The sequence below is a fragment of the Coloeus monedula genome (genome assembly GCF_965178545.1).
Source record: "Coloeus monedula genome assembly, chromosome: Z".
NCBI classification, from domain to species: Eukaryota; Metazoa; Chordata; class Aves; order Passeriformes; family Corvidae; genus Coloeus; species Coloeus monedula.
In genome coordinates this window covers 13,337,544-13,358,010 of record NC_138822.1, presented here as the reverse complement: position 1 = coordinate 13,358,010, position 20,467 = coordinate 13,337,544, and the positions used below count along the sequence as shown (strand labels likewise).

At 39.6% G+C, this 20,467-nt stretch overlaps 1 protein-coding gene across 1 annotated transcript in view; it reads left to right on the top strand.

Moving 5' to 3' along the window:
* Positions 1-18,913: 18,913 nt before the first annotated feature.
* Positions 18,914-20,467, top strand: part of PRR16 (proline rich 16) — a gene marked incomplete at both ends in the record, with an annotated part of 93,871 nt that continues 92,317 nt past the window's right edge. The window contains one exon of the mRNA XM_082302201.1: positions 18,914-19,075. Coding sequence (XP_082158327.1) covers positions 18,914-19,075 — 162 coding nt within the window. The remainder of the gene's footprint in view (positions 19,076-20,467) is intronic.

The window sequence follows — 20,467 nt, the reverse complement described above, 5'->3', positions numbered from 1 at the left end:
TCAACACATAATTCTATAACCACTTAAAATATTCTCTTGTGTTTGAGGTTTGTAAAATCTATCCACAGCTTTAAGCATTTTCATGTGGCATCTTTGTCAAAATTAGAAAAAATTCTGTTTATCCATATGAGTTTAGTATTCAGCTAGACTGATACATGGAGTACCACATCATCTTTCCACCTCTTTTTAACAATCCTGAATCTCAAAGGGTGCATATGACAGAAGGGGAAGGGACTAACATACTTCATATCAGTGAAGTCTCCTCTCTGTTTAATGGACCTGGCCTTTATTGCACTGCTGAAGCTTACTGAGCTTATGTGCAATGACAGCTTGCTAATATATTTTCTCTTTAGTCAGCATGAAGTAAAAAAAGTATTGGACTTGGAAAGACTAAAATTTTGCCAGCCCAGTCAATACATGCTTATGATTCCGGGGCCATAGGATAGTTGTTTATTCTTTAGCTGTTCATTATTACTGCAATTATTCACTAATTCTACAAGACTTCTTGTTGAATAATCTTTAGTGGCCTCCCAAAGATTCACAAGTTTGAAATACACATTGGGCGTATAAATACTTCCTCGGAAAAGTTAATCTGTTTAACTAGCTACACTTCTTGGAGCACTGGCAGCAACATAGAGAGATGTTTTAAGAAACATAACAATGGGAGACAGATTATACAACCTGCCAACACATAAACTCCCGTATTTTTCTTCCTTATTTTGTAGATCCCCCTGCTACTTGGGCTTATGTAAAAATAACCACTGGTTTCCATTTGACATCATCTCTTCCCTAACAGACTGCTGCTGTTTGCCTTTTTCATACTCAGGAATTGAACAGGAGTCGTGTCTTTTCTACTTCAAAAAAGAAACAGAGAAACAAATGCTTCATTTGGAGTCAGATAGATTGCTTAAAGACAAAAAAATGGGCAGGTCCTTGAAAGGACAGCTGCTTTTGAGAACACAACAATTAAACTTTATCCTGAAACTTGCTGTTGGTTTTGAGTGGTTTGGGTTTTTTATCTTATGCTGCAAGTATTTTTCTCCCGAGCCTCTTCCTTTTAGATCAGATTTAATCTTGCCAGTGCTTTCCATCACTTAAATTTTAATATAATTCCTTCTCTCTCCAGAGGGTATAAAAATAAAAGTAAACTTCAGAAGACTTTTTTAGATTTAGACTAAAGGGAAGAGGAAAGGGAGGAAGAATACAACAATCTCAGCACAGAAGCATTTAATCTAAAGACTGTGTTGATGGGAAAAAAAAGCCCTACTACAGACATGATAACTGTAATTTCTGTTTGAGTAAAGACATATGTAACTAAGACAGAAACAAGAGCTCTCTATTTCACTCCATCTGTGATTCAAACTCACTATTGATTCTGAGTACTCTGAGCAAAACAATTTCAAACATTTTAGTCAGTATCTGGCAGACACCTCCAGTTTCTGATGAAAGAGGACATAAGAGAGACTGATGATGATATTGGCTGTGTTATTTCTAACTTTTTTTCTGTATAATTTCAAGTGTGTGTATTTTACTAATGACACACCTGTAGCTCCAGGTTGTTGATTCTTGTATACTGTTTTGTATTCTTACACTTGGGGAAAAAACCACAAATCAAATCAAAGTTAGAGGGTAATGTTAACCTATATATAAAGTTTCAAAATATAAATTCCCACCATTGAGTTGTAAGAGAAGCAAGTTGCATTTGAGTGGGAATTTTCTGTAAATTTCTACTCTTTCCCAAGAGAGCTTGCACTTTTTCCTTGTTTCTTCTTTTTTTCTTTTTTCCATTTACAGGGAAGGAGGGAAAATATGTCTGGCAGGAAAGCATGGAGAATTTCATTCTTAGTGATAACCAAGTGTTTGCTTTCTCCCAGCTCTCAATCTGCCTATCTGACTAATTGGTGTGACATTAAAGAGGTCTTAAGACAAACGGATTGTGAACCTACTTCAAAGATACTAAAATTGGAAGGGGAAAGGGGGACAGAATCTGCTTTTGATTTCTGGTACTAAAGAAAAAGTTCAAGAAAACAACAAAGAAACTCCTGGCTTTGAATTCTCTTCAGCTGTTGGGTACTTCTTTATAGTACAACTTTTGGTGGGAAGAAATTTCCTTTTTTCATTAATTTCTGCTATGCAAGTATTTACTGAGATTCTAAAAGACACATATTTCTAACTTTCATGTTCTGCGATGTCAGTTAGTTTTCTCTGTGAATATGAGTACCTCACGAGACATCAGTTTGTTTTCTTAAATGTCTAAGTATATTTTAGAGCTGCCCCATTAATACATGGTACTGTGTACTGCTCCTTGATGCTTAAAACACTTTGAGGTACCTCGATTATTTGGATGCATGTTCAGTGTGTGATTAAGCTTCCATATTATGCTTATAATGTTACATTTTTTGCGGAACACAAAGATCTGTGAAAACAAACACAATCTTGTTTTACATGTGATGCTGCTGTTGTGACAGCATGTTTGAAGGGATCAGTCTTGGCAGAAGACATTAAGAGTGGTCTGGAAATATGGGAGCTTTGGCTGCTGAAAAATTACCTAGAGAAAGGTATCCCCTCAGTCTGAGTAAGAGCAAGGAAAATATAAATATATTTTTCTTGTTCATTAGTTTAGTCAAATAGTATTTGTATTCTAGAGTTACTTTAAAAGAGGACTGAGAGCTAGAATGGAAAATATAAATCACAGAATGACAGAAGCATTTAGATTGGAAAAGACTTCCAAGCCCATCAAATTCAACCTTTGACTGATCACTACCTTGTCAACTAGACCACCTTCCGGTTCTTTCTTGAATATCTCCAGGGATAGGGACTCAACCACCACCACTTCCTTGGGTGGCTCCAGTGTTAAACAACCCTTTGCATGATGAAATTCCTCCTGATGAATTTGCTGAAGGAAAGCTGAACCTCCCTTGGGACAGCTTGAGGCCTGTGCTGCTCATTTCTGGGAAGAAGAGACCGATCCCCACTCCTCCTTTCAGGCAGTTGTACAGAGCAGTAAGGTCTCCCCTGAGCCTCCTTTCCTCCAGGCTAAACACCTGCAGCTCCCTCAGCTGCTCCTCAAGGACCTGTGTTCGAGACCCTTCCCCACCTCTGTTGCCCTTCTCCAGACATGCTCCTGAACCTCAATGTCTTTCATGTTGTGAGGGGCCCAAAACTGAACACAGGATGAGGTGGTCTAACCAGTGCCCAGTAGAGTGGGATGCTCACTGCCCTGGCCACACTATTTTTGGCGCAACCCAGGATGTCAATGGCCTTCTGGGTCACCTGGGCACATGGCTGGCTCATGTTCACCCACTGTTGAGCACTACCCCCAGCGTGTAGCACTGGAGCTGTTGTGACTGAAGTGTAGGACCTGGCACTACCTTATTGAACCTTATCCATTTGGCCTCAGCCCATTCATCCAGTCTGCACAGATTCCTCTGCAGAGCCTTCCCACTAGCCAGCAGATCAACACTCCCACCCAACTTAGTGTTGCCCGTGAACTTACTGAGGATACTTTTGATCATCTCATCCATACTATTTATTGTCCATAAATATATTAAACAGGACAGGGCCCAACAGTGATTCCTATCAGACAGCAGCAGTGACAAATATCAATTGGATGTAGCTGCATTCACCACCACTCTCTGGTTTCTTACCCAACAAAGATTATGCCTGTCCAGGCTCTGGGCTGACAGATTTTCCAGAAGAACGCATTGGGAAATGGTGTCTGTGGCTTTTCTGAAGTCCAGGCAGACAACATCCACATCCTTCCCCTCACCCACCAGATGGGTCACCATAAAAGGAGACCAGGTTGGTCAGGCAGGATCCACCCTTCCTAAACCTGTGTTTGCTGTGATCCTGGCCCCTTGGCTGTCCTGTATATGCTGAGTGATCACAATCAAGAAGATCTGCTCCATAACCTTGCCAGACACTGAGGTCAGGCTGACAGGTCTGTAGTTCCCCAGATTCTCCTTCTGACTCTTCATGTGGATGGGTGTCGCCCTGGCCAACCTCCAACCTCCAGTCACCCGGGACCTCCCGAGTGAGCCAGGACTGATGATAAATAATGGAGGGTGGCTTAGTGAGCTCTTCCACCAGCTACCTCAGTACTTTTGGAAGAATCTGTATCCAATCCTAGAGACTTATGTGCGTCTAAATGGCTCAGAAGGTCACTACCTACCTCCTCTTGGATTACAGGGGTCTAGTCTGCTCCCAGTCCCTATCTACCAGCTAAGAGGGCTCATTGCCCTGAAGATAACCAGTCTTACTGTTGAGGGCTGAGGCAAAGAAGGTGTTCAGTACCTCAGTTTTTATCTAAATCTAAATGGATGTGTCTGAAGAAGTGGGGCTCTGTGGTATGGTCATATCAATGCTGATACTATGAAACCTGAAACTGGAACATATGAGATGATGCATTTGAATAAAAGTTAGTGAGCTTGTGGGGAAATAAATTATGTCTGGCAAACTTTTAAAATTCCTCACAAGGTGAGCTGCTGTCTAGTGAGGAATGTGAGTGCAGACAGCCTGCAGGTCAGAGCCTGGATTCAACCATGTGAAAGGAGAAATCTGCTCTGGGAGCATCAGCAGAAGTCACAGTGAATTACTTGCATTTGAATTCTAGAAACTTTTGTTGAGCATCACTACTGACATTTGTCATGCGATGATGTTTCCATCAGTCTTCCTTCCATAATGTTTTGGAAGGACTTCTGAGGAACACCGTTGATAACTAAAGCTCCAAGTGGAAAATCCCATGGAGGCAAAGCAGTTACTGTATGTTTTTCTTTTGTTCTATGTGGTACCACTGTGAGATATGTAGCATAGCTCAATCCAGTTTTAGAAATTACAGTTTACTGATGATGAAATACTATGAAAAAAACAAATTTTCAATTCTCACCATAAGAAAACATATATGTGTGTTCACACACAGGGATATGTGACTGGAATTGAGGATTATTTTTTTCTAGAACTGGGAAATTTAAAACTCTTGAGAATTTTAAAGCACTTGCTCTTTTCCTTCCACTCACAGTCCTTTCAATCCCTCTCTGACTTTTGTGGTGTCAACACTACTATTATGCTAGTCTCCAGTAAGTATGGCAAACTGTTCTAATTAAGTAATTTAAAACAACAGTTTGATTGCAAACATATGTGTAAATAAATGTGTTCTTAAATTAATTTCCCACTGCTTTTTTTTTGTGAAAATTATATGGATTCAATCATTCTAAGTGTGATTTAGGAAAGCTGGAGTTGTTGGAGTCCACTGTTTTGTGACAAGAGGATGCATTCCTTGTTTATTGAAATATAGTGCTGGTGTTTACAAGGAATATACAGAGTTAGTTGAAGTTAAATTCAACTAGCATAAATATTTTACATAATACTGCTGAAAATATTTTAACCTAAGGAAGTGGCTATCTTGTGAACTTTCAAATGTAAAAAACCTTGCCTTACTACTTCAATACTTAAAAATATTTATTTATTTGGGATTTATAGCATGACACAGTTATTTAGGTATTACTGTAAAGAACTACTAATGCTTTCAGTATTACTTTTTTTATCATGTTTTAAATCGAACACTTTAAATTTTAGATATCTCTTTAGATCTTCGTAGTAAATATTTTGTTTCTGTAAGCACGGTGTTTGATGATATCGTTTTCTGAAATCAAGATTCTAGACATAAATCTAAACAAAACTTGTTTAAATATGGAGTGAAAGACTAGGAGAAGGTCTGCAAAAAAGATTTAACCTCAGCATGGCAGAAATTAAAAGCAGGCTCATTAATCTGCTGTAGAAATGGCTGGTTTGAGTTCAGTGTTCAAGCTCCCTGTTCTCTCTTTAGGCATAGCTAGGCATTCATGAGGCTGGTCCTCAACAGTTCACTTGCTAAACTGGGAGGTTTTTAGTCTTCATCTCTACTGGCTATAAATTCAGTGATTTGCTCTAAGCTGCACTTCTCTCAAATAGGAATTCAAAATCTCAAGAACTTTAGAAAAAAAGGCATACATGCAAGATTCTTATCCCACTTTCATTCAGGCAGAGACAGAAGAAGTTACTGTCATTAGAAATGTCCTGCCTGAGAATACCTGGTCTCCTTCTGGGGCAGGTCTTAGATTAGATACCAGGTCTTTCAATTTCTTCCTGGGTTTTAAAGGAGTTATACATCAGCTATGTTGTCAAATTCCCTGATGAAATCAATCTAATTTTGTATGATACAAACAGAAGAGGCAAAATTATTATTTTAAAACCAGTATGGTAATAAATGGAGGACATTAGTGACAGGAGAAAACAGAATGATTGTGTTTGCTATATATTCATATTTTAAAGTGATCCAAGTCCTATCATTTGCAGCTCCAGAAAGAGAAGTATTTTCTTTTCCAAAGCTACTCTATCAGACAACAGAGTTTCATTCCTTCCCCTTCTCAGCACTCACAGAGCTTGCCTCAAGGCCCAAAGTGCTGAAGTGCCCTGGCAGATCACCCCAGGACTTACATGCAACTTTATTCTCAGAAACAGAATAAGTGTCCAGCACCCACCTTCAGATCTTCTCATCTGGGTTGCAAGCACACTCCCTGGCTGCTGTCATTTACTGCTGCTTTATCTCTGTCCCCTGAGGTCAAAAAAGACAGCTTTTTAGCTTGCAACATCATGTCTTTACTAACAAAATCCTATCTTCTTTTCCTGAAAAATTTAAAAAACACAGACACCAGCTTTACCTGTCAAAGATTTGTCAGAGGGTAGAAAAAAGCAGTATTTTGAAAAGGATAAATACATCTTCTTAAGGAAAAATATATATTCGTGCTTTTGTTGAAAACAAGGGTGTCCTTAGAAAAGTTAGGAACCACTAGTAATTCAAGAATATCCTAAATTCTGCCTTTTTATAATACACATCTTTCTACTCAATGCACATTAACTATATGTAAGAGTTCTCAGAAAATCTAACAGCAGACTGATTACTTGATCTGTGCATGACAGCCAGAAGGCAATATATTTTAATATCTTAATGGAATTTCACCTCTACAGACTTTAAGATAACTTTGCTTCATCAAAAATAATTCCAAAGACATCCTTGATCTGTTCTCATCTGAGTACCCTTTGTAACATCAACTCCAAGGTCTATGAATTGTGAATTGGAGTCCAGAAGTCACTCTACGTTGCAGGGGGGGCTCTTCAGATTTTCACAGAGAAGACTCATAAGGTCATAAGGAGAAGATAACAGTAGTATCTTATAGCCTCAAGAGTAGGGCAATGACCTGCTTCTCACTGTCAAAAGACCGTTCTGTATATTAAATATTTGATATAATACATTCATAGATAGCCAGCAATTTTGACCTAAAGTACATGCTTTTATTCAATAAGCTGTTAAAGATTATAACTTTGTCTTTGTAGTTGTATGAATTCAACTTTTAGAGTAGATTCGAATTTATATGTATAACGAATAGTTATTTTTTTCTTGATTTATTACCTCATCTCAACTGAAGATAATGCACAAAAAATCTCTCAAAATTATTACAATATGGACACTCACAATCTCAAGATTTATTATTCTCCTTAAGTATTTAAAATTCCATCAGAATGAGGTCAAAAGGAACAAATCCCAAAGAATAATTTTGGGAGATAGAAATACTGTCATTACAGCTAAAAAAGAAAAAAAGTAACTGTGTTTCTGATGCAACAAAGTTTTATACACTTTTTGAGTAAACCTTTTCAGGTCTTGACAGTGGAAGGAATATGTTACATGCCAGCTGGAATAAAAAACAAGTACTTTGGACATCTTTCAAAGAACTACATGTAAGGATATTGAAAAGTTTCAAGTATCCCACTGTGCCATGCAACAGAGCCAATGCTTTTTCTCCTCAAGTCAACTGCTTTGCATTAAATGGAAGCAGAAAAATAAGAATGGAAGTATCTTGTTAGCAAAAAGTGAATCAATGTTGTCTATTTGCTTAAGGCCTCACATGATTCCTCTCACTAAGAAAGTCAACCAACCAAATATTTAAGGTACTGGTTGGTCTGACAGACTTCTCACATTTAGAGTCTATTCTTCTCAACTATTGAAACTATCAGGGTGTTGCAGTAGTACCCAAATTATTTGACAACTGACAAAAATACAGACTTTATATTTAGTTTCATAAAGCTTTGTTACTTATTTTAAAGCTTCAAGGATATAAAAATTTCTAAAGGATGTTTCCTCCTCACAGTAATGTAAAAGTAGCCAGGTCTTTAAAAGGCAAATTCACAAAGTGCTAGACTGTTCACCCACTAACAGAGAATGTTAGTTGGAGTAGGCCATGAAGAAACAGGTTAGTTTTATCCTATTGATAATGTGTTGATGCAAAACAGTGTCTGAGCTTTTGTATAACTTGCAAATTTTAAATCCTGGATTTCAGAAAATTCAACCACTGAAGCTAAGGGAAAACAAAAATGTCAATATTCATTTTCACTCATTTCCACGCAGAGTATTTGCCAGGTGTGACCCCAATGTGAGTCAGTGGTCTCTCAAACATCAGTACTCGGAAAAGCTAGGAACCTAAGTATCTATTTTTAAGGAAGCCCAGAAGCCTTGCTCCAGAAGGTCGAATCTGTGTCATTAAGTGCCTACTTCACACGGTGCTCAAGTTCTGCCTGCGAGTCCAGCACGCCTGCTGGGGCCAGCATACACTCAGCCACAGCAGTCTATGTCCCTTCTTGTCTCAGGTGGCCTCAGGCTGCCTTTGCCCTTTCTGAGTTCTGGAGTTGATCCTCTTTGTTTCAGAAGATCCAGTACACGGCTTTTGTGTGACAAGGCCTATTCCCAAGTCCATAGGGCACTTTTCAGTAGACTGAGGGGTTTTTGAGTTGTCTTGAAACTTCAGAAATGCCAGTTGATGATTTTTAAGCACCACTTAAATAGGTGTTCAGAGCTTGTGAGAGTTTGATCACATATATCAGAATTTCTTGCTAGGATTTCAAAGCCCTGTGTCTAATCCCTCCTCTAGTGTTTAATTGCCACAGCAACAGGAAGTAGTCCATGGGTTAAAACACAGTTATGATAGTGAATATATTTTAGCAAGTACTAATTAAAGCAATTGTAAATATAAGAACTTTAAAACTCTCTCATGGTTATCGTACTTATCTTTTGTAAGAAAATAAACAGAAAATGTTACCAAGACTTCTAATGCTTGATTTGGCTTTGATTTGGCAGTGCTGCATAAAAACAAAGCTGAGTCACCTTAATCCAAATGATACATAAGAAAGCCATAGCAGTTAATTCTGCACAGAGATTTTTTGCACCTTGATTTGAAATTCTTTTCTTTGTGTCTGTACAGGTATAAAGTCCTGTCAAAGGTGATGTCAAATCAAAGAGATGATATTTTACATTTACCTCTTTTTATTGTACAGTTTATACTCATCTTTTACTCCTTAGCTTGGTGAGTGCAAAGATTCAGAATCTATGACATGCAAAAAACATTTCAGCTATAATAAACTCCTGCTCCATAACAACAGACCTACCAGCTTCAAAAGGCATCATCATATAAAAGCTGAGGCTTGATAAAAATTTAAACACTTCAGAATAAATGATCACTGGAGAGGATTGTGGGAATGGGAATGCATTTTTTCCTCACTTCTTCAATAAACACGCACAATAATTATATCCTTCCTGTCACAGAAAACAGAAGTGAGCATCAAAAATCTTAAACAAGGCAAAAGTTACAAGTTTCTGTTTCTCACTCTACTGATTGAAATTGCATAGATGAATTATTCCCTTATGCAACCTGCGGAACAATAAAAGGATTTCTGCCTTGACTCGGGGTATCCTGTGAGAACAGAGCAGTATCTAAGCACACTCCTAAAAATCTGCTTCACCTGATGGACCTTGAGGCCTCAGGTCCTTGGCTCCTACACCAATTGGACTGAGGATATAAATGCAATCCTTTTAGAAGAAATCTCTCTTTGCACTTAGATTACTTGCTTTGTGCAGTAGCAAAATGTTTGGATCCCAAAATCATAAATACAAATTATCAGCCCAGCAATTTCTGTAAAACTTGGGTTCATGTGTGCATTTCAGAGAAGGCATAGCAGCATGAAAATTTAGGAATGGGAATATAGATTCTAGTATCTGTCAAAGTAAGAAAAAATTCCTTTGGACTTCATAGAGAAAGAAGAGATGGTCTCTGTAGTAGGTTGAGGAAGACCAAACTAGCTGTAAACTGACTAACTCTTGGCTTGATTGTCCATTTTATCAGATGACACAGGTTTAGGATTGTATTTGCTTCCAGTGCCTCTAGTTTAAGTAACTTCTGAGGCAGAAGGTCAGTGCTATAAAAAATTTATGGAAACTTTAATCAACAACTTCAAACAGTTTGCAAAATTGAGCAGAGTTTTACGAACTTGCCTTTGTAGCTCTTTCTTTGTTGTTTGTTTGATTGTTTTTTCATTCAAATACTGACAAGGTTGAAGTCATATTTACAAAGGTAAATTAAGTTAAATGCACCTTTCTGGGTTTGTCAAGCACACTACTGATCATTATTTGCAAGTGCAGGAAATATAATAGAAATTATCAGAGAGGCACAAATGAGCATATTTATATTAAGCCTTCTGATCTTCACCATTTTATCTCTAGATGAAATCTGATTTGGTGTAAAAAAACTTCAAAACACTATCTTCAAATATTAAGAGATTGAGTGATAGCAAGGGTGAAAGAAAATTCAGGCTGTTCTCGCTTTACTAATCTCTGGATACCAGAGAAGCCTAAGTTTGCTGTTGCTACACAAAATAATGGATAAACCCAGGATTTTCACCACCTTTCAGACTGTAAATTATATGTGGAACTTTCCTTTCATTCACTGCACTATACTTTTTAAATTTATTTTCAAAATAAAGTTATTCTTCACAACATCTTCTAAGGCAAGAATATTCAATGCTAATTATATTTAACATTTTTCTATGCTAAAAAAATCAATATAGGAGAGATTTATATGGCAAATTACTACATATGGTACTTTACACCTGTAGCAAAATTAATTTAGGTATACTTAATAGTTAGATAGAAGTATTCAGCAATATAATTTTAGAGTGACTGTATAATTTGAGACCTCAGGAACAGAAGTGTATGTGTACTGGGTTAGACATAAGGTCCCTTTAATCCTGTGTCTGGTATTGAATTACCACAGAAGCAAATGACACTGGCATAGAACCAGAGCACATTCTAGAGAATTTAAGACAGAGTATTCTTGTGACCTGACTTTCATGGGAGTTGAATATTTCTGCTAAAAGATAAGGTTGGACATACTGAAGAACTGTCAAAAACCAATTTTACTGATGTTTAGACCAAACTGATTCCCTCTTTAAACCAGGCTCATAGACTATGGGTCAGGCCTTCAGGAAATAAAGCTCAAGCATGTGAGTTATAAATTTAATTATTGGGACTTTTCTGAAAGTTGAAATATCCTGTTTTTCTCTCTCTACATGTTACCTACTAATCAAGTGGTAACTATTAGCCAAGTTACCAGGCTTGGTTTTTGAAAAAAAGTGCCTATATTTGAATGGAAAAAATCATTCTGATCTGTATTCTTTTCCTACATTTTGCAATATTACATCATGTTTAAAAAAAAAAAAAAGTATGATAGAACTGCCTTTGGCTGCCACCTGGATGCTGCTGCTTTTTCTTGACACTTGCTACAAATATCAGAAACTATTCCGTTGTCTTGAATGCAAATAGATAATCAAATACCTGAAAAAGTTGCTCACATGTTGGTTTTCTTGTGTTTTCACTGATTTGTATTTTCTCTACCTGTCAAATGAGATTATAATCCAGAATGCACAGGATCTAGAGCTCCTTGTTCTAAATCACTAGCTAATAATGTACTGGTGGTAATTATCAAGGAAGCAAATGGCAGGCCCTTTATTCTGAAGATTTCTCTTAGCAATAGTTCTTACCTAGGGAGAAGGGGAGCTGTGAGTTTTCCCAGCACAGCTGCAGAGAATCGCAAATTCTCCAGAACAAATTCAAGGCTGAGGTAAACAAGAATGCCACTTTGTTTGAATTAGATTGGTCAATTAGACATTAGGATATCCACTGAAAAGATTACTTCTTTGAAAATACATGGCATCGCTTCTCAGAGAAGCATTAAATGAGAAACCTGAATGTGTCATTGTGCAACTGACATTTTGAAGATAGGTCATAGGTCCTGAGAGACTACAAGACATGATGTAACATATTCCAGGTAAATTGATGGTAGAAATTCACAAGGAGATTGTTTCATATAACATATAGTTTAAAGTAATAACAATAAAAAGAAATTGTAGTGTAAAAGCATTAATGTCTAAATGAGTAACAGATGACATCCAGCAAACTGAATAAAAATCATAATTATCTGAATTTAGAAAGGGAATATGGAAATATTTTTCTATAATTTGGAAGATTCTAACTGGTGCCCCTGGCTACTTGGGTCTGCAATGTTACAGGTCCAGTGCAGCAAGGCATGGACAGAACCAGCGTTTTCTTGTGCCTTAACTTGGAGAACAGTCAGTACTTCGAGGGACTACTTGGCACCCACACAATCCAGCCCAATGTTCTTCAGTGAGTAATGGATCCTTCCCATTTATGTTTCTGGCTTCTTTCTCTTCGTTTGCACCATGGCTTTTAACATAATTTGAATCCAGGGAATAGAGGATGAAGTGGCAGAGATTTATTGCCTGTCAATAGATAATTCATTAATCTAAAAGTAAAGCCTTGAATGTGTGAATGTTCACCTTTGCTGTATGGTGTACGACACAGAAGGAGTAGGTTTTTTAATTGCAGTAGCTGGAGGCGGCTTTGAGAAAAAGGCTCTATAAATCCACTGTAGATTTGCAGGTTAAAGAATTGCATTTTTTTAACCTTTGTTCTTCCTGCTGTACTCTAGTAATTTTCTGTGTTTGGGTTACTCATTTAATCTGGCCTTTCTCTAACTCAGACTATTCTTATTGAGGTGCTTTAGGAAATAATCCAGACAGTGTTTTTCTGCTAAGTTCCAGATGTTTGCAATAACGTACTACTGAAGTGAATGCCAGCAGTAAAAGGATATTCCTCCACAGGAAATACTTTGCATCTGACACCAACCAACAGCTCCTTAGGGGAAAAAAAAGCACCAATTTGTTAGCTGACAGTTAACCAGTAAACAGAAAAGTAATCTTGGTAAACTTAAAATTAAGTATATAGCCTCCTATAACTGAGTTTGAAAAACAAATGTTAAAAATTACTAATATAAACTATTGCTTGAGGATTACTGCAGAAACATATTCAGCCAACCCTCTCCTTTCAATTTTACCACTTTGTTTACCACCATACTTTACATTTTGAAAAGGGAAGGAAACTTATACTCTTTCCAAGCAATTACGCAGAACGTACTCAAGAGAGAAAAAAATGTTCTTTATTTCCCTCCCTTCCTGCACTTTAAAAGCATTTTGATAGATATTAGGAGGAGAGATGCAATAAGCATGCTATAAGTGTGTTTTTCCTTGCCTGACCCATTTAATAATTTTTCCCTTTACTATTCTATTGATTCGCATTAAGACAGCCATTTCTGTTAATTCTTTCCACCAAAGCAGTGGACAGTGAACTGAATACTTACTGTGAGAGCAAATACATTTGTGCATTTTTCAAGGCTCTGCATTCATAAAGTTCAGTTTTCTTATGCTCCCACATTAAATTAATAGATTGTTTTTTATGCTTGCCTATAGAGTGGATCTTTTTTGAGGCAAAGCATTCCACAGAGAATTATTCACATTATATTAGATGTCATAGTATAATATGGATGGACAAAACTCACAAAATTCATGTAACTTTGACGAAGTTCACATCACCTCTAGGTACTTGTATTCTTACTGAATTTGGTTTTATTATCCTTACTAAATCCATAGGCAGTACGTGGTTGAGTTTTACACTGAAAACTGTACCTTTATTGAATCAAAACAAATCACAGACATAGTTAGTACTCATTTTTTCAATAAGATGCTCCATTTCTTTATCTAGGGACTAGTTTGGAGAAAATAAATAGTTTAAATTCTCTCTCTTGAGCACTTTTCAGAGCTTTTGACATTTTTAGAGAAATACCACTAGGTAAAATTTTATGGGAAAAGAAGCCCACTGCAATTTAGTGCCTGGGGAATATTCCAGATGCAGAATGGGTTCATATGCTATGATTGTTTACAGCTCACCAAGGAAGCCTGATAAAACAGAAGGGATTCAAAAAAGGAGTTAGTTTCAACATGTTTATCTTCCAACACTTACTTCCCCATGAAGCTGTAGTAAATCTTGTGCATTGGCATTCAATACAGAGACATGAATATAGATTTTTCTTTAAACAGTGCTAATAAATGTGACACTCCATCCTGAGCAGATTGAAGTAATTGAATGTAAGTGATGCACAGGATACATTTTATTCATATTTAATAGAGAAATTAGTGCACATATGTTTTTAAGTTAGGAGAAAATAACCGCTCTTTCTTTTCACAACATTTCTCAAGAAATGATTTGCCAGATAAGAAAAGTAACTTTTCTTGCCATCCTCATTTTACACATTACAAACAACATACAAAGAAAATAAGTTTGGCTTCCGTAAAACTCTGCTCTACTTTACCTTTTAAAGGAGAATAAGGTAGTTTGAGGTGTGTGTTCAGCTTTTGGCTCTGTGCCTAGAGTTCTGCTTTACAAATAATCAATCCTGAACCACGTTTACTAATATATAAATCTTTATGAGAATTATCTGTGGATTGACAGACAGCATGATATGACTTTCATGTTATATATATGGTATGTATGATTTTGAATCAATATCGAGGACAAAAAGGGTGGAGAAGTAGGACAAGTAATTGGTGCAAAGGGTGATGCTGCCCCAGTCCTGACTTCCACTATGTTTTCTATATACATTTTGGAAATGAGCAAACTTAATTTAGAAGTACCTTTTTATTTTATTCTTATTTTAGAATGAAAAATATAAAAGATGAAAGCTGTCTTTAAAAAGTATGTGGAATGCAAGTTAGTGGCACTGTACTCTATCTTAGCCCATTGTTTTAATCTAATTAAGGATTAATTCTGAAGATTTTATTGAACATTTTTAAAAGTATGTGTCCAGTATGCAAGCCTGTAGCAATTGATGTAAGCTTTCTTACAAGCAATTTCATTTGGCAAGAAAAAGACAGGTTTACTGTTTCACTGCTTCCCTAACTTGTATGTGGAATATTTCCTTTAAGGACAATTTCTAAAGAGGGATAGAAAATAAATTAAGGTTTTATTTTATCATTCACCAAATTATTAGTTCAGCTACATCATCTTTTTGCCTTGTAAATTATTTCCTTTTGTTTGCAAAATTTGACGATGTTTAAAATTAATCAGAAAATCCAGATCTCGTTTGACCTAAAAGGCTTTATGGAAATTTTGCCTTTGATAAATAGCCCAAACTCTGAACAGAATACCTTCATCAGGCAGCAGCAAAACATTTTTTAATTAACCTATCTGAAATACTAACAACTGGACAAAACTGGGATGCAGTTTTACATACACAGTTTGTAAAGAGCTCTTTTGGTTTCTACTCTCATACATGAATAACTACAAAGGTTTTATGGTACTAAAGAAGCCCTCCCAAGTAGGCAAGCATCTAGGGCTTTTTTTTTTTTTTTTTTAATAAGAGACAAGTGACTAAATTTAAAAGTAGTTACATTTCTGATATTACCAGTCTGGCTGATTCTCATGCAAAATCATTTCAGTGATTCATGTAAATTTTATGATTACTCATGATTTCCTGCATAGCTTCCAACTCTTAGTGACTCCATACGTAAAATAAATAGCATAAATAAAACAGCATGATAAAATCACTGTTTTGTGTGAGTGCAGTTCATTCTACTTGTAACACTTGGCTGAGATATAGGACTTTTTTTCCAGAAGGAAAAGTGCCATCTACTGAATCACCAAAACAAACTTTGCAGCATCTTGAGAGATTTTTGTGAGAGAGATCCTTCCCGATTACTGATCAGACCAAGCCTTGCTCAGCTTGTGAACATAATTGAGATCACAGCTGACAGTGATATGGTACCTCACTAAGTATTCGTTTAATGTGTGTGTGTTTTTGGGTTCTTTTTTTCTTGAATAAGTGGTCCTGGATTTCAAGTGTTAATGGATAACCAGTGAACTGCACTGATATATTGAGCTTTTTACTTTCAAGATAACGTTTGCCCCCAAGATTTCTGGGGAGACTTCTTGTGCATCCTCTGCATCTCTTTAGCAACCTAAAGAGGTCAGACTTGCCTGATTAGCCAATATGGGTTTGGTGAAGGTATAGACAGAAGGACTACAAAAACAATAAACTGATAGCGCACTAATAAATAACATTTTATGTAGAGACAGAAGAAAAGAGAAATAAAATGACTAATAGATAGCTTTGCTGTGGGAAGTGACCTGTTAGTTAACTAAGACATGGTTTGGCAAGGTATAGAACATTTTTTAAAGACATTAAATTGCTTTAAAGACCAAGAGGACAATAAACTTTATTCAGGACTTAAAAGTGCTGTCAGTATTTTTCAGGGCTAAGCACTAGACACTTGAATGAATAAAAAATATCAGCCACTGTATAAGCCTGCACAGCTCTTAGAAGAATGTCACTATAAAAGTGGATTGGTAAAGTGAGCATGATCTATATCTTTAAAAGTCTGGGAAGTCTCCAAAGGTGGTCACAGGCATATGGAAATTGGATAACCACAGGGTTGTGGGTAAAGTCTTGTCATTACTTTAACGGATGAGATAGAACAGGAATAAATTCTTCTTTCTTAAAATAAAAATATTTAGCAGTGAGACATGGCAACACAATCTATAAAATGTAGCAATTGTGCAGGAAAAGTATGTCTAATAATGAATGCTCAAATTACAATGTCTGTAGCAAATCTGGTACCAATTTTGTGACAATGATAATTATTTGTACAGTAAGAAACCACCCCTTATCTATGTAAGCCATGTTATGTATAGCTACGTATACTGTTGTACAGTAGCCTTCTGCACAAAATAGGCTTTTTTGTCTAATTATAGACTGGATGTGTGCTGTTTTCTGCATGGATAATTCCACTGATAGCTTTCCATTAATGTTTATTTTTTCTGTTCATACAATAATGCCCCATAGGAATTCAAATACATTAATTAAAACTTATTCAACAACTTGTGGGTTGCTTTCTTTCTAATTTGGTGGTGACTACAATTTGGAAATTCTGACTGTATTACTTAGCCAGCTTCAAAAATCATATGATGTTGTTGCTCATATAGAAACAGTTAAGTAAAAATAACCAGAAGGAATGCTTTTAAAAGTCAGTGTTGGAAGAGCTTTCACTTGGTGAGATGAAAAAGAAATCTCCCATTTGACTTGAGAAAAGCTGAGAGGAAAGACAGGGGCTCTTCTTGAACATGGCCACCTTGAAATTGTTTGAAAGGTCTTTGAGACACCTGGGGAAAAAATTACACTCTATGCCCACTAACATATAATTTCAGCCAAATTTTATAGCAGAAAAACGTGGAAAGATAATTACACTTTATCCTAGGCAGTAACAGGTGCTGTCGGGCCCTCATTATTCATATCCCAGTCCCACAATCTTCCCAGAGACAAACTGCTCGTCACCAAGTGGGATTTTTACCACATGCAGACACGCTGCTCTGGGCAAGATTGCTTTTCCTGTCCTGCTTTAGCTAGGTTAAAACATCTCAGGCTGCCAAAACTCCCAGAAACATTTACAACATCAAAGTCAGCTGCAGCCATGCAGGGTGATGCTCAAAGCAGGGCTTGGCTGCATGCCTTCTTCTCGCTGTTCATAGCTAGTGGGAGATAGAAATACCTAAACCAACTCCTTTTAGCTTTTTTGCAGTAAAATGAAAAACCACCAGAGGTTAGTGATATCTTACAATCTCTTCATTTTGCTCCACAGATCGATCTCTGAAGAGCGGTAGGGGAAGTATGTGTTCAAAAGTGGCACTGGCCAGTATACCAGAGAAAGAGCCTGATAGAATATTCATGAAAGATGCTCTGGCTCATGTGCCTCATTTACTTCTATATGATGTGATACACAACCTTTACTTCCCAACTAGAATAGGGTCTACTGATTATTGGTTTTTTGCAGTGCAGTATGTACGGGTGAGCAGGGACATGTAAGTGCCTTTTACCGATTTGGTGGCATTTACACAACACGGTCCTTCCATAGCTTCCTTAGTCCAAAACGAGGCATGTACACTCCAGACGAGACAAACCGGTCACTTGACAGTACAGGGGTGTGAGTGTCAACCCCGCAATAATGACTTGTATCACCAGAAACTGGCAATGTTGTCGTCTGCTTCGACAGGGATTATTCAATGATCAAGCCACGAAAAGTGTTTCCTTTTTGGGGGGCTGCTTTGGCGGGTAAATATCTTTTCCCCGGCAGAGCTAGTGCGACCCGTCCCGCTCCCGAGGACCACCAGAGAGACAGCACAGTGCACCCTCTGGGAGATAGAGCGCAGTGCTCTCGCCCCCTTCGGGCGCCGAGGAGGTGGGAGAGCATCTCTCCCGAAGAAGCCGCCCTGCCTCCGCCGCCCCGCAGGACCGCGGGCGGTGGCGCTCCTCTCCCGGCCCCCGCGGCCGCCCGGAGCCGGGGCCGGGGCGGGCCGGGCCGGGCCGGGCGGCGGCGCGGGCGGGGCGAGGCGCAGGCGCGGCGTGCGGCGGGCTGCAGCCGGGCACCCGCGCCGCTCCGGGAGCCGATGGCAGCTGCACAGCGCGGCCGCCCGGCGGAGCGCGGCGCGGCTCGGCGCCCCCGGCGCGGGATGCGCGGGCGGGCAGGCGGCGGCGGCGGCAGCGGCTGCGGCAGCTCTGGGAGCCGGAGGGACGGGGCCGGGCGGCCGGCGGCCGCCGCGCTCGCCTGACCTGCGTGCCCCGCTGGCCGCGCCGGGCTGCCCCGAAGGATGTCCGCCCAGTCCAAGGGGACCGCATCCTCCTCCTCGTCGCCGTCCGAGGAGCCGCCGGCAGGCTCCAAAGCCAAGGTGAAGGAGCAGATCAAGATCATCGTGGAGGATTTGGAATTAGTCCTGGGGGACCTGAAAGATGTCGCCAAGGAACTTAAGGAGGTGAGAACGAAGGGCTGCGCGGGCGGACCGCAGTCTGCCCCGTATGGGGCAAGCGCCCCACCGCCCGCAGGCCGGGTTCCGGCTCCCCCTAGGCTTCGCTGCCGCCCCCAGGCTCCTTTTACCGCTTCTTCACCGCGGATCGAGCAACTGGTGTCCAGGCTGGGCACGGGGCAGCTCCCGGCCGTGCTCCGGGGCGGGCGGCTGAGCATCGCTGCGCTGCCCGGCGGCCCGGAACGGGACGAGGGGCGCGGCTCCAGCCCCGTGTCCCCGGTGCCGTGCGCCTCGGGGCCGCCCGTGGTCGCCTCGGCTGCGAGGCGGCTCTTGGGGACTTCCCACCTCGGCGCACCCCTCGGAGTTTTATAGTTTTATTTTTCCCGGGGGAGCCTCTCCTGAGAGGTCCCTGCTGGACGAGGAAGGTGTTCTGGGAAGCTGCGGGACCCGCAGCGCTGCCCGGTTCCGGGTTGCGCCGCGCCGGCATCCCGGCGGTGGGCGAGGAGTCGGGAACGACCCCGCTCCCGCTCCAGCGGGTTTAACTTTTCGGTTGCCCGGTGCAGCGCCGTGCTCGCCCCCAGCAGCAGCCCCGCTTGCATCTCCCCGGCGCTGAGGGCTGAGCGGCCCCGGACCCCGCGCACCCGCCGCCCGTGGCGGAAGCTCCGCGCCCGGCGCGGCAGCACCGGCGCGGCGAAGTCTGCTTCAGCCTCTGCAGCCTGCTTCACCGGGAGCTGAGCGCCCTGTTTATCGGTCCTGTGTGGCAAGATTGCCTTTGCAATCTCTCTTTTGCCGGTGGCGGATGTCATCTCCTCTAGGTTAATCTGCAGGCAGAGTGCGATTACCGTGGGCATGTTCATAAGCAGGGAAATGCAGTAGCTGAAGGAAAAGAATTTGGCTGTCCTTTTGGAGATTTCCACGTTATCTTGATTTTGCTACACAACTGGTCGACAGATGGTTGGATTATGCATCAAAATTCAAATCCAGAATCTCTGTGTATTGTTTTATAATCCTATATTTAACATTTATAACAGGCTTCGGGTTTTTACCATCAAATATTAGTTTTCCATTTTAACGACATTGTCAACAAGTTTCTTTCAACAGTCTTTTGCCATCTGAGGCAGTCTGAAAATCACCCAGTGCTTTGTATAATGTTGAAAGATGTATAAACGCACGGCTCACTAATCACAGCTGTTAGGGTCTTTTTTCACCCACAATTCCAGGTTTCTCCTTCTCTTTTTTTTTTTTGTTTTAATAATATATCTGTAATTTCTCTTTTCCTTAATGTGCTTCTGTCTGTGCTTTTTAATTTTTGAGGTATTTTGAAGTGGAGATAACCACTGCTGTAGAGCAGCTCTTTCAACGTTTTTAAGACTGATAGCGCTTCTGTTGCTGCAGAGGGAC